The 12,974-nt window shown below is 42.6% G+C and overlaps 3 protein-coding genes across 4 annotated transcripts; 1 reads left to right on the forward strand and 2 right to left on the reverse strand.

Moving 5' to 3' along the window:
• Positions 1-340: 340 nt before the first annotated feature.
• Positions 341-4,557, reverse strand: fuca2 (alpha-L-fucosidase 2). The gene is made up of 7 exons (XM_068580087.1): positions 4,212-4,557; positions 3,407-3,594; positions 2,906-3,245; positions 2,601-2,811; positions 1,952-2,142; positions 1,581-1,689; positions 341-867 (listed from the first exon to the last, which is right to left on the reverse strand). The coding sequence occupies exons 1-7, from the start codon at positions 4,400-4,402 to the stop codon at positions 730-732; spliced, it is 1,368 nt and encodes a 455-aa protein (XP_068436188.1). The 5' UTR covers positions 4,403-4,557; the 3' UTR covers positions 341-729.
• A 205-nt stretch (positions 4,558-4,762) lies between these two features.
• Positions 4,763-7,258, forward strand: LOC137787892 (TatD DNase domain containing 3-like). 2 transcript variants are annotated; one of them, XM_068580651.1, is made up of 10 exons: positions 4,763-4,833; positions 4,924-4,956; positions 5,029-5,102; positions 5,189-5,273; positions 5,625-5,687; positions 5,795-5,904; positions 6,232-6,287; positions 6,367-6,479; positions 6,730-6,810; positions 6,970-7,258. In XM_068580651.1, exons 1-10 carry the CDS (start codon positions 4,780-4,782, stop codon positions 7,111-7,113), a joined length of 813 nt encoding a protein of 270 aa, XP_068436752.1. In that variant the 5' UTR covers positions 4,763-4,779; the 3' UTR covers positions 7,114-7,258. The 2 variants fall into 2 exon arrangements, with proteins under 2 accessions (XP_068436752.1, XP_068436753.1); XM_068580652.1 differs by having other exon boundaries at positions 4,765-4,833; positions 6,733-6,810.
• A 557-nt stretch (positions 7,259-7,815) lies between these two features.
• On the reverse strand, positions 7,816-11,373 carry LOC137787827 (proton-coupled zinc antiporter SLC30A2-like). Its single transcript, XM_068580565.1, has 8 exons — positions 11,330-11,373; positions 11,031-11,233; positions 10,462-10,608; positions 9,718-9,871; positions 9,432-9,642; positions 8,573-8,678; positions 8,353-8,487; positions 7,816-7,913 (listed from the first exon to the last, which is right to left on the reverse strand). Exons 1-8 carry the CDS (start codon positions 11,371-11,373, stop codon positions 7,816-7,818), a joined length of 1,098 nt encoding a protein of 365 aa, XP_068436666.1.
• Between the last annotated feature and the right edge of the window lie 1,601 nt (positions 11,374-12,974).

Genomic DNA, 12,974 nt, shown 5'->3' on the forward strand with positions numbered 1-12,974 from the left:
CTATCAAAAGATATCTTAACATAATAATCGTTATTTATTTATTATTCACAAGGTTTTTTTTTCCTCACGTGCAAATATTAAATAAAAAATGGTGCTTAAAGTCTTTTTTCATCATTTATTTTATTCAAACATTCCTCAAATGTAAAAAATTCACCACAACACAATCCAATGCAGCAGACTGCATGGAACTCATACAGTTCAAAAATAATCCCAAAAGTGCAGAGCAATTATGAATAAAACAAGTTTCACAATTTTATGTCAGAAGTCACATTATGAATAATTTACATACAACCTAAAATGACTTGTATGTCCCCAACATACCAATTAATCGGGAAAGTGAAAGTCTTTCATTCAAAATCATAGCAAAAGTAAAAGTATTCATTACACAAACTGGCCCTTTTTAGAATAATGTAAATTATATTATTGGACAATGATTATTTATGCATTAATTAATTAGAGGCAGGAAGTGGCATAACATGGAAATACTGAGGTAAAGTACCTCAAAATTATATTTAAGTACAGTACTTTAGATTACATTCCATCATTGGAGCGAGAACAAACGACTTTAAATCATAAGAGTCACCCAGATCAAAACCACATATTCATTTTAAGTATTTCAAACAGATCATTTTGGGTGTTCAGTGATTTAAAGCTGGACAATAAAACCTTGGGTTCTTCTTCCGGCCTGCAGCATCGTCACTTCCTGTTCATCCGATCAGATTTTCCCCTTCAAGCAGCACCTGTCAGCTTCAGTGACCAGGCCCACTCGCAGGGCATTTGGTTGAAGGACAGCTGGGGGAGTTGAACGCGCAGCCCGCTGGGCTTCAACATCTCCCACTTCAGAGGCCCGTAGCCGACAAGCACCACCTTTTGTTCAGAATAAAAGCGACACGCGGTGAGCAATGTAGGAATGTCATGAGAACGAGAGAAACAGAGAGAGAGAGAGCTGCTCTGTGAACGAGTCAACCTCATTACCCAGGATGCAGTGCGGTTATTGGACATTCCAGCAGAGGTAGACCAGATAGATCGATATATTGAGCTTTTAATTAAATAGTGACTCCGTTAATATGATGGAGGTTCTTGTCTGACCACAGCTGCACTACAGTCTGAAAAGAAAGCTTTATCTTTATGTTTTCTTTGCCAATATTGATTATCAATTCATGCCATTAGATCTGGAATTATTAGTGAATTATATGATTGGTCAATTTCATAAAATTGTTTAAACATTTAATACTTTAAGTATTTGGTTCCAGCTTCTTCATTGTGAGGATTTGCTGTTATTTCTCCATTTTATTTAATAGAAAACTGAATTATTTGTTTTTTACACCGGCTCTAAAAACTCATAGACAGTTTTCACTAATTTCTGACATTTCATTATTTATCAATGAATCAATAATTTGAGAAAATAATTGTTGTATGAATTGATATGGAAGTGCCACAATAATTCTTTATGAAATCGGTGACATGCACACTACCACTAAACAGTACCGTGAGCTCCATTAAGCGGCTGCCAACTCTGCATAATAATAATAATAATAATTATTATTAATATTATTACTTGACCAAAGCGCTCGTCTTACCTGAGTTTGTCCCTGAGTAACCACGGGTTCATTCAGAACCACAGATCCATTATTGGGCCACTGCAGTAGAACAGCAAAGATGCTCTTTTCCTGAGGTCTGCAAGTGTACCTGTCAAGATACATATCATTATTAGCAATAATACAGGCCTCTGGGTGAGCTCAGAAAATATCATTTACAATATCTGATCCCATTTCACTTTAGTTTGTTTGACATTAGGAGAAGGAGGACATTCAATCACACACAGCTACAACACACATGTCAAAAGATGAGACTATTTACTCACTCGATGGTAGAATAACGTGAAGAAACCTCAATATCAATAACAAAAAGGGGAAGTGATCTATTCCACAGAAACCATATAGCAACCCACCAGACGTTGGGAGTGACGGCTTCCTTCTGAACCCGCCATGCTGTCGTGTTGTAGATCGACTCCCCGTTGACCTTCAGCCACTGACCCATCTGCCTCAGACGCTCCTCAAAGATGGGAGAGATGCGTCCATCGTGTGTCGGCCCGATGTTCATCAGCAGGTTTCCCCCGCAGGACACCGTCTCCACCAATGACTGAAACACCAGGTTGGAGTTTATTGTACATTAGAATTGCATTGCGCAAATATTTATTTAACCACTAGAGGGTGCTGATCCCCACATAAAACAGGACGAAAACACATTTTCAGAGTATATTCTGAATTAAGATCATTTAAGTTAGAGCTTCCCAAATGTAAATAGCGCTAAAATTTCTTTGTTGTCAAGTAATTCAAATATTTATTGATCATAATAGTCAAAGAAAAGAAAGAAACATGACATCTGTAAACATAAAAGGCTCCTTCTAAGCTAAGGAAAACACAAGGAGTCATAGTTTCAGATCATTATACACCAATTAAAACCAAATTTTTAAAATGTTATTCCAGTTCTACTAATAAATCCCCCCCGAAATGTTACGTACTACCTCTTTAAGCTACATCCTCAATCCGTTGATAATAAAAAACAGTTCACGGGTAAACAAGGTGTTCCACTCTCACCCCGACAAGCTGCTGGATGGTGAGGTAGTCGCTGAGCTGAGCGTTGCGTCTGTAACCCCAGGACCTTGAGTCGATGGTCATGCAGTTCTCCCACTTGTGTTTGAGCAGGTGTCCCGGCTGGTAGCGGTCGGTGCAGGTGTAATAGCCGCCGTGCTTGCAGATGCAGCCGGAGCCCCAGCGATCGTTTGTCACCACCGTCTCTCGTACGGGACTGAGAAGACATACAGTTTAGGTTCACGCCGGCTGTGGAAATGATACATCTAATCACACATACACTCACTCTGAATGAATGGATGAGCGGTCACCTGTCATTATAGAGCCAGGCCAAGAACCCCGTGCTGTTCCAGTACTGGTCCGATGCATCTTCGTCCCCGTCGGACCACAGCACCTCCGGTTTGTACTTGGAGACGATCTCGTAGAGCTCGGGCAGAGTTTTAGTGGTTGGAAAGTAGTTTGTCTTGAAGTGATTGGCGGCGTCCTGTTCAAACAGCGGATTGAACCACTCGAAGAGAGAGTGATAGAGCCCTAAACGCAGGTCGCTGTGATTGCGGAGGGCAGTCGCCACCTCCCCTACTAGATCTCTTTTTGGTCCAACGTCCACGGCGTTCCAGTTCCAGGAGTTTTTGGAGCCCCAGAGTGTAAAACCTGAAAATATATAGATAGAGAAATACATCTCATGTAAGCGCAGGAAGGATGCAGCATGGCACTAATACTCACAACATGTAGAATGATGTCGTCGCTTCATAAAATAACTTTAGAAATACTAAAAAAAAAAAAGAAGGCAGGATGTTGATCATGCCCTGTACCTTCGTGGTGTTTTGTGGTCAGGACGATGTACTTTGCCCCCGATGCGGCAAATATATCCGTCCACTCTTTGGCGTCAAAGAACTCGGCGGTGAACATCGGTGCAAAGTCCTGATACTTAAAGTTTGGAGGATAGTTCTTCTGCATGAAGTCAATAATTGTTGGGGATTTCTGCTTCTGCCAGTAGAACCTAGACACAGGAAGAACCGACACAAAACAGGTCGAATGAGGATGAGCCACTTCCTGAAGATGAAAAATGTCGTTCTCCGGTGTGTTGCGTAATGCATGTCACGGGTTGGCCCTCCAGGACTTTATTCACCTCAGTGGTCGAGATCATCAAGCCTCAACACCAGCGAGTTTTGTTTAAAAAGTTCAGCAGCTGAACAAACATTTACAAAGCATTGATCAATCAAAAGCCAAGTCCATAATCATTGTTAATGACGAATAATCATCCACCTATAATGAAGTAAATTATGCTGATTAATCAATTAATCACTTGATTAACAGATTAATCAAGGAATCTAGCGTTAAGTGGCAATATAAACTGGTAACTGGTAATAATTTAACTGGCAATATGAGTTGATATGATGGTCTCAACCAGCCAAACCAGTCTTTCCAGTGGGGTTGTTGACTCTGCAGATCAGGAAATGAATTACTACTCAAAAATCAGTGATCTTGTTATAACATGTAAGATGCTCAGATTACCTGATGTCAGAAAATGACCTTTTTTTACTTCCGCTCTCTGTCTGTAAACATGTAAACAATATCATGCAAATGTTAAATGCAAGAAAACAAAACGACACTCACCAGAACCACTCGCTGATGAAGCTCGGGACGGAGTAGACCCCCCAGTGGATGAAGATGCCAAACTTGGCCTGGTCGTACCACTCTGGCAGCGGTCGGGAGTCGATCGATTCCCAGTTGGGTTCGTATTTCTTAGTTCCGTCGATGCTGATCAACAGCATCGATAACAGGAACAACACCGGTAAACTTCCCATTTCAGGTATTTAAAACACACACACGCCGAGAACGATCTCTAGAACCGTGTTTGTGCACGGAAAAGCTTAAAGTTAATGTTTTACATAAAGCAAATCAAATGATAAATTGGAAGCGCATAGCAGGAACAAGCCAACTACATCAACTGACTGGTCACGCGGTGTTCGTTCGGCTTCTTGACATCCTTGAAGGGTGTTTGATATATTCACCGTCGTTGAAGCGCCGAGGAGATTTCCCCTTTCAGCCAATCAGAATGACCAAAACGCCTTTTTCCCGGGCGAAGCTGCGTTGTACATCTCGCGCTCCTTCGAGTTTCACGCATGCGCGTTACGCCTCATCTTTGCGGAAGAAGCGTACATGTTTTGGTTTTGGACTCCCGATGAATGGCTACGTTGACTGCCACTGTCATATCTCTGCGGGGGATTTTGACAAGGTACACTCGCACTTTTTAAAGACCACCATATTTTTTTTAATCTGAGATATCTTCTAAAGCTTCTTTGCCGTTTTCTCTTTTCGTTGTCAGGACATAGAAGAGGTGGTTGAGAGTTCAAAAAAGGTGAGCAGTGTGCGCCCAGAAGCGATGTGCACAATAGTTGTCGTGGTTTTAATTTGTGTTTTTATTTCCAAGGCTGGCTTGTTGGGGCTGTTAGCCGTGGCCGAGCATGCCGGGGAGTTTGACAAGATTATTGCGTTGTCACAAAGGTAACTACAACTACTATAGGGACGTGGCTTGAGTTTCAATTGTCTCTTCGTGATGACGTTTTCACTTGTTTGTTTTCTTCTTCTAGGTTTCCAGGATTCATTTTTCCCTGCCTAGGAGTCCATCCTGTTCAAGAGGTTTCCTCAGAACAACAGAGGGGGGCTTCTCTCCAGGTAGGCTCGAGTTTAACCTAAGTTTGAGGTCGGCTCAAGCTAATTATTCAAAGAAAAGCCCAACATATGTCATATAGTGAATATATAATCAATGTCTTGCCTCTGTGATCCGAATTAGGGATATGAAGTGTGCACTTTATTCACCTATATGTTCATTATCTTTCCCTGTGTTGCTTGAGTCTACTCTGTATACTGTATATCATTTTTTTTTTGCATGTTTTATTAAGAGATTATTTTGGGGACAGGGGTAAAAAAAATTAATACCTTTTTTTTAAATGATAAAAACAATATAGAGATGATAGAAAACAATGAAAAATAATAAAAGGTGTTTTTTTATTTCTCACTCTGCAGGATCTGGATGCAGCTCTGCCCATAATAGAGAAATACAAAGACCACCTTGTGGCTATTGGAGAGGTAATAATTCAGTATTTCTTATGTAACTTAATTGAATAGCAGTTTGCTGTCGTGGCTTTTTTTTTTCATATAAAGAGTTTACTCTTTTTCCCCGTCTGTTATTTTAGGTTGGTTTGGATTTTACACCCAGATATGTCGGCGGTGAGAACGACAAAGAAAACCAAAGGCAGGTCCTCATTCGACAGGCACAGATAGCCAAGGAACTGGACCTCCCTCTGTGAGTCACACTGTAGTACTGCAGATGATGTTAAGTCATCTGGTAAAACAAATATATATTCAGCTTAACTAGGTAGATTGTTATATGAGGTGCACGGGGGAAAAGGCTAAAGTAATATGAAGAAAATCTCATAGTCTTTTCAGGAGCAGGAGTGTTTGATCAGTGCTGTGTTTTCTGTCAGTATTTAAATTCTTGACATTGAGTAATCATTAATTCATATAAACAAATAACTATTTGTTAATTCTCAGTACACACAGCAACATAAAATACATATTTTGCTCCTTAACGAACAGACATTCGTAACATTTGTTTTTATTTTATTTCTAGAAATGTTCATTCACGGTCTGCAGGAAGACCCACCATCCACCTCCTGAAGGAGCAAGGTAAACATAACGTTGAGATTCTCTTGCGTTTGGTCGAGTGGTTTAGAAGTTAACTGCAGTTCTTCTAAAATGTCACTAGGTGTCGAAAAAGCCCTGCTTCACGCTTTTGATGGGAAGCCATCTGTTGCCATGGAGGGAGTGAAGGCTGGATATTTCTTCTCCATCCCACCGTCCATCATACGCAGTGATCAGGTACAACACAGCACCTGTCTGGTTAAATATACTCTGTATTACAGCCTTTACTCCTACACATACACGTGTCATTCATGTGTGTGAATAGGCAAATTGAATTTAGAAATGTCATTTTAGAGACACCCTTACACATTTCTCAAAGTCTTTGTCATTTCTATCTATAAGCGTTTACACTTTACACATGGGACTACTTACACTTTATCAAGTTAATGATCGATGATTGCGGTTCTTTTGTGTATTTTCCACCAAGAAGCAGAAACTCGTGAAACAGTTGCCGTTGGAGAACATCTGTCTAGAGACAGATTCACCTGCTCTTGGTCCAGAAAAACAGGTAAAATGTTTGTTTTTTCTCCCTCATTTGCATTGTATGTTATATTTTTATATTTGGAATATCAGCTTTTTTTAAATATAAAAATCGTATATCTATTCTAAGGCGTTTATCATTGAAACATTCATGTTTTATTATTCTTGTTGTATGGCCTGAATGCAGGTGAGAAATGAGCCCAAAAACATCTGTATATCTGCCGAGTACATCAGTAAGATTAAAGGAGTCTCGCTGCAGGAGGTGATGGAGGTGACGACGCAGAACGCTCTCCGACTCTTCCCAAAGATAAAGTCTGCCATCAGACCCTGACGGAGCCTGAACCGTTTATTTCATCAGTAATTTAATGTGGCTTCATATTCCATCGCTCATTTTGACCAGACTTCTCATCCAGACTAAAGTGAACATTGCTTTTCAAAGTAAAGTGTGAGGATTTGTGGACAAACTAATAAATAAAGTGTTGTAAAAAATACAATATTTATTTCCGAGTGATGATTATTTTAAATGTAAAGCAATAAACATGATTGATTGAAATGCTCTAAAATAAAAATACAAAATGTTATTCAAAAGTTATAATCCCAAAAACTTAAGAAATAAACAAAGTGAACAAAGAAAATGATCAACCTGTTGAACAAATACTGAATGTGTCGAGTCACATGTAAATCAATATAAGTAAATTAGAGCCGTTTAATTGTCATAAAAAAGGTATCTGGGAAGGATAGTGTAGACAAAAGTACGGCATCCAACTCCTTCATAAATAAACATTTATTGTATCAAAGAAAGTGATTCAAAGATTAGTTGGCAATCTGATTAAAAAGTCGAACACTTTTTTAATATAAATGAATAAGCAAAGCTCAAACAGGAACATTGTCACAGCAATAATGCATGTTTTGTCAAAGACTCGCCGCTCTGAGATTTTAGAATAACACTTGGTATTTATCAGCCTCGCATTAAAAATAGTTAAAGAAGTTGATGTCAATGTAAACACACAGTCACGGTGCTGTCAGCGGTCCTTTAATGCTCCAACTGGATCGTGACGTTGGAGAAGCCAAACTCGGCGCGCAGGAGCTTTGTTGCCTTCGTGAGGACGATCTGTGCGTCAGAGCCGTCTTCTGAGAACGAATACAGGAAACATTTCTTTAAGATTCATATTAAATATGAATCATGACGTGACATGAACGGCTCTCACAGCATAGCATTCCAGAAAAAAACATAGTAAAATCTGGCATAATGGTCTTATGCTTAATCATAGCTTAATATCCACGTATATGTACATGGGCAGTTTTGAAGGTTTACTCTGAACTCCTGGATCTTCATGTCGTGGATCTGCTGTTAGCTATCCGCTAAGCTAACTTTTAGAAGCAAGAGCAGAATAATAGTAGAGGATAAAAATGTCAACTAATGTTTAGTATGTCACAAATTTGTAATTAAAAAAAGTTATATTATGCCATGAAAATATCTTGTTACATAGATTATCTGTGCACAGACAGCCTGTGGCCATGTGCACAGACAGCATTTTACCTGTGGCCATGTGCACAGACAGCATTTTACCTGTGGCCATGTGCACAGACAGCAAGGAGTGAGTCGTGTTCAGGCGCCACATGTGCAGACTGTGAAGCGACGCGACGCCTCTCACCGACAGCAGCCGCTCTCTCACGGAGCTGAAGTCGACGTCCTGAGGAGCGCCTGCAGGAGACAAAGGACAGCGGTTCAAATGAAACGTAGACGATGAAAAGATAACGTCACCGACGGGCACAGGAGATGCGATTACCGGCCATCAGGATTCTGAGAACATCCTTTGTGATTGGAAGCGTCGTCCCGAGAACCAGAACCGAGAACAGGAACGTGCAAATCGGATCTGCTATTTTATATTCAGGCTGTGAGAAATAAACAAATGACAATTAATCAGTGGCGGCCGTGTGTTTCCGACCTAAACATTCAGTGCTGTGTAGTCAACATTAGGGGTGGACTAATGGTCGTTACTGTCAGACTGACCCACTCAATACGGCACGCTGCCCACTACACGTTCATACAGGGGTGTGTGGACCGACCTGTCGAGCTATTTTAACCACTTTGACAAGAAAAAACGTCTAGTAAACAACACAAAAAATTCAGCACAAATGTAAAAAGTGTTTTCAGCGTTAGGTGCAGCAGCTAGCTTTACCGACATCCACCAAAAGTAGCGGGACCAAAGCCTGGCTGGACCAGCAGCAACAACAGCGCTGTGGCTTGTTTTGCAGATGTAAAAAAAGTTAACACAACCAGCAGTTCAACTCACCAGATGCCCGTAACCCTCTGTGCAAAAGGCGTCATCCGTAAATCCACAAGCAAGACTGTTTTTCAGGCTCCTAGGTTCTAGGTAGAAGCTAAACGTTTCTAGCTTCCTTGGTTGACAGAAGTCACGCTGCCCCGCTGACCAATCACAGCGCATGTTAATCATGCCAAAATTACACTCCAATACTTTGGTACATGACCAAATGCTGCCGATGTAACGTCACTCCCGTCAGTTGAACTTTGGGTTTCATTAATGCTAATTATGAAATGTTGCAGCTGAACTAAGAAGATGAACGTGGTAAACATCATATTAGCTTAGCATCACTACGTCACTGAGCGTTTTGGCCGACACCGACCCAGAAGTAGATGATGGCGGCGGCCAGCAGGACACCGACACTTTGCACCAGGTCTCCCACCACGTGGATGAAAGCCGCCTTCACGCTGGCGTTGCCGTGGCCGTGACGGTGACCGCTCCCCCGGTGCCGTTCGCCCGCGGGCGCCCGGCTGGCGGTGAACCCGTGGCTGTGACCGTGCGAGGCTCCGGACTGGTGGAGGATCAGGACCATCCTTAAATCAAACAAAAGTCAGAACCATTTGAAGACGAGCGTTCCCATCGCCGCCGGCCAGCCACGATGGACTCACAGGACGTTGACTCCCACGCCGCAACCCGAAGTTATGAGCATGATCCGACTGTCGATCTCGTAGTCTCCGTCAGAGATCCTCTGAGCGGCGGATGCGACGAGCACCGCCGTCACGGCCCAGATGGACACCATGGACAGCAACATGCCCAGAATCTCTATTCAACACAGAAGTTACAGCTCAAACACCGATGAACTACACTCATGGCACAATCCTCTAAAAGTAGACTTTCCAGTTTAGCTGGTAAATTACACGTTCAAAGAGAAACAGGGCCAATTAATCACATAGAAATGCATATATTCATAAGTCAAACACAATAAACATACATTTTAGGATCAGTTAATAAGATGGCATCCAGCAACAACCCTTAGTATCAAACTGAGGGAGAGTTTAATTCATAGATTAAACGACTAAGTTCCCTTTTTAATTATTTTACAATAAATATTAAGATCAGCACTGAGGTTTAAATGCTGTTTCAATCCCTTCTCCACACCACTGCTTTGTTTTACCTTCAAATTTAAATATACTATATTTAAAAAATACCTTGAATCAGTTTATAAAATACGCTGCGACTGTGAAGCGTAAAACTCCCAGAAATAATTCAGTTTCCCTCATAATCACCACAACTTGACGTACAAACACAAGATTCATATGGATCCAAGAAAGGCAAAAAAAGCAGCGCAGGGTCGTCACCAAAATGTCAAACTATTCCACTTGAAACCGATGATGTCGACGTTTGGATCCCACCTGCTCGGTGCCAGCCGAAGGTCATAGTGTGTGTTTGAGGCCTGGTGGAGAGCCACAGGGCGACGATGCTGATCACGATGCTGCCGAAGTCCGTCAGAAGATGCGCTGCGTCCGTCATGATGGCCAGACTGTGAGCGGCGTAACCCCCTGCAGGAAAGACGGAGATATACGTGTGTTAGCATGCGTGTGAATGAACTAAGAGGTGATGATTGTGTACCAGGTTAGAAAACCCTAAAAACACAAAGATTTAAAGTGACACTCACCAAAAACCTTTCTTGGCCCTTCTGTACTGATGTTACTTAGATAAACTGGACAAGTAAGCAGCGTTAAGTTGCACCTGGTCCTATTCATACAAATTTCTTCATCTTTTAAGTTACAAGAAACTCTTTAATAACAAATGCAGAAGTGCAGATGTTTAAAGTAGAAGTAAAAGTACCTCCAAATTGTACTGAAGCACATCACTTGAGTGAATGTACTTTGTCCCGAAGCTCTTAACAAGCAGAAGACCTTTTAATTGTCCAGCTGCCTAAATATTCCACATAAACAATCAGATATGACGACGCTCTTACCGAGCACCTCTCCGGTCATGAAGACGAGGCTGACGGCGGCGGCCACGAGAAGCTTCCTCCGGGCCAAACGCCTCTCGCCGCTCTCCTCCGCCGACGCGGAGGCCGTCTCCTGGCAGAGCCGCTCGGGCTGCCACAGGCCGTCCACGCTGGAGGCGTCCTCACTCGACTCCGATGCGGAGTCCGAGTGCCCGTCCTCTGGAGAACTGAGAGAAAAGCACTCGTAATAGATCAAGGAGTTGGATGAATTCAATCTGTGTTGACGCGGAGGTGATATGAGGATGGAATAAGGGACAACGTACCATCGAAGAAGCGCCACATGAGTCTTCTCTGCTGATGACTCCATGTCCTGCAGGTGCCTGCACTCCAGGGTCTCCCTTTTGGCTTAACTCGCTCGCCGACTCGCCAGCTGCTGTAACCCACGTTCTCTCTCAGAGGTGGAGCTCAGCAGGAGCCAATGGCAGAGGACCGAGCTCAGAGCCGCTGGTCGCTTCACGGCAAAACTGTTCAAATGCGACATGTCCCTTTATCACCATATCACTCGGTGTCACTAAGTTTATTTGATCAGACAAACATTACTTCTACGGGAACAAACATTTTTGGAAGAGTGGAGAGATTGGGAAAATACCTGGGAATGTTGAGGTGATAAAACTAAATATAACATTTCTTTTTTATTTTCGAAGTTTGATTTAAATATTTGAAATTAATCACATTCAAATATATTTAGCAGTGGCAGCTGGTGGATTTTTTTTTTTTTTGGGTAGGGCCAGCCAATCAATTTCAGCAAACATCCACACACGCGCACACACACACACACACACACACACACACACACACACACACACACACACACACACACACAGTTATTACAGCTTTACCTAACCTTTATTGTTCATAATTTATATACAAAAACATATTTTCTGTCGTTTTTGACATACGAACGGCGCACATTGCGACTTAAAGCTTGCGAGCCGCCTTCAAAATAAAAGCATACCGTTAGCATCGATGTAGCACAAGCAGCGGCTGTCTTCTTAAAGAGTAGCGTTCGTACTGGGACGTCCCATTGTCCTCTCGTTAAAATGACGCTGCCAGAAAAGATGAGCCAGCGAGATCACGCGAGATGTCGACAAGCCCTGACGAGAACAGAGACACGGGAACGCGCTGTGGGGCGAGATAAGAACAGCCCCTCCCTCCAGAAGTCTTTTTAAGGGCGCTGATTGGATGAATTGTACGCCACTCATTTATTTATTTAATCAGTGATTGGCTAAACTGCTTATTAGACCCGTCTTCTTTGGGCAGAATGGATTTGGCCCCACGACGTGCACTAGCAGCAGAGACGTGCACGAGCAGCAGAGACGTGCACTAGCAGCAGAGATGTGCACGAGCAGCAGAGACGTGCACTAGCAGCGGAGACGTGCACTAGCAGCAGAGACGTGCACGAGCAGCGGAGACGTGCACTAGCAGCAGAGACGTGCACGAGCAGCGGAGACGTGCACTAGCAGCAGAGACGTGCACGAGCAGCAGAGACGTGCACGAACAACAGAAACGTGCACGAGCAGCAGAAACGTGCACGAGCAGCAGAGACGTGCACCAGCAGCAGAAACGTGCACGAGCAGCAGAGACGTGCACTAGCAGCAGAGACGTGCACTAGCAGCAAAAACGTGCACGAGCAGCAGAGACGTGCACGAGCAGCAGAGACGTGCACGAGCAGAGGAGAGAAGCAGGAAAAGCAGATATTTGGCACAGATATCCTATTTTACTAATATTACTGGGTATATTCCAAAGCTCAACAACACACATGTTGACAATTGGTATAATGTATTAATATAAAATTTTATATTTTTTTGTGGCTCAAAAGGGGTGGGGCCATGCCCCGTTGCCCTCTATGGGACGCCCCTGCCGTGTACGTTGCGATAAGTGCAGCACTTTGGTCAAAGGTAAAAGGGC

This window comes from Clinocottus analis, unplaced genomic scaffold (assembly GCF_023055335.1).
Source record: "Clinocottus analis isolate CAN_PGR_092001 unplaced genomic scaffold, fCliAna1.0.p SCAF_17, whole genome shotgun sequence".
NCBI classification, from domain to species: Eukaryota; Metazoa; Chordata; class Actinopteri; order Perciformes; family Cottidae; genus Clinocottus; species Clinocottus analis.

Bases quoted from the DNA above. Each gene is read 5' to 3' on its own strand.
- fuca2 (XM_068580087.1), bottom strand. From the start codon at position 4,402: ATGGGAAGTTTACCGGTGTTGTTCCTGTTATCGATGCTGTTGATCAGC. The intron at 3,595-4,211 runs GTGAGTGTCGTT...TCCTGTGTCTAG, and splicing joins TTCATCAGCGAGTGGTTCTG to GTTCTACTGGCAGAAGCAGA. The intron at 2,812-2,905 runs GTGACCGCTCAT...ATGTCTTCTCAG, and splicing joins GCCTGGCTCTATAATGACAG to TCCCGTACGAGAGACGGTGG.
- LOC137787892 (XM_068580651.1), top strand. From the start codon at position 4,780: ATGAATGGCTACGTTGACTGCCACTGTCATATCTCTGCGGGGGATTTT. The intron at 4,834-4,923 runs GTACACTCGCAC...TTTCGTTGTCAG, and splicing joins CTGCGGGGGATTTTGACAAG to GACATAGAAGAGGTGGTTGA. The intron at 5,905-6,231 runs GTGAGTCACACT...TTTTATTTCTAG, and splicing joins AAGGAACTGGACCTCCCTCT to AAATGTTCATTCACGGTCTG.
- LOC137787827 (XM_068580565.1), bottom strand. From the start codon at position 11,373: ATGGAGTCATCAGCAGAGAAGACTCATGTGGCGCTTCTTCGATG. The intron at 9,643-9,717 runs GTGAGTCCATCG...GTTTGATTTAAG, and splicing joins GGCGTGGGAGTCAACGTCCT to GATGGTCCTGATCCTCCACC. The intron at 8,488-8,572 runs GTAATCGCATCT...TGTCTCCTGCAG, and splicing joins TCTCAGAATCCTGATGGCCG to GCGCTCCTCAGGACGTCGAC.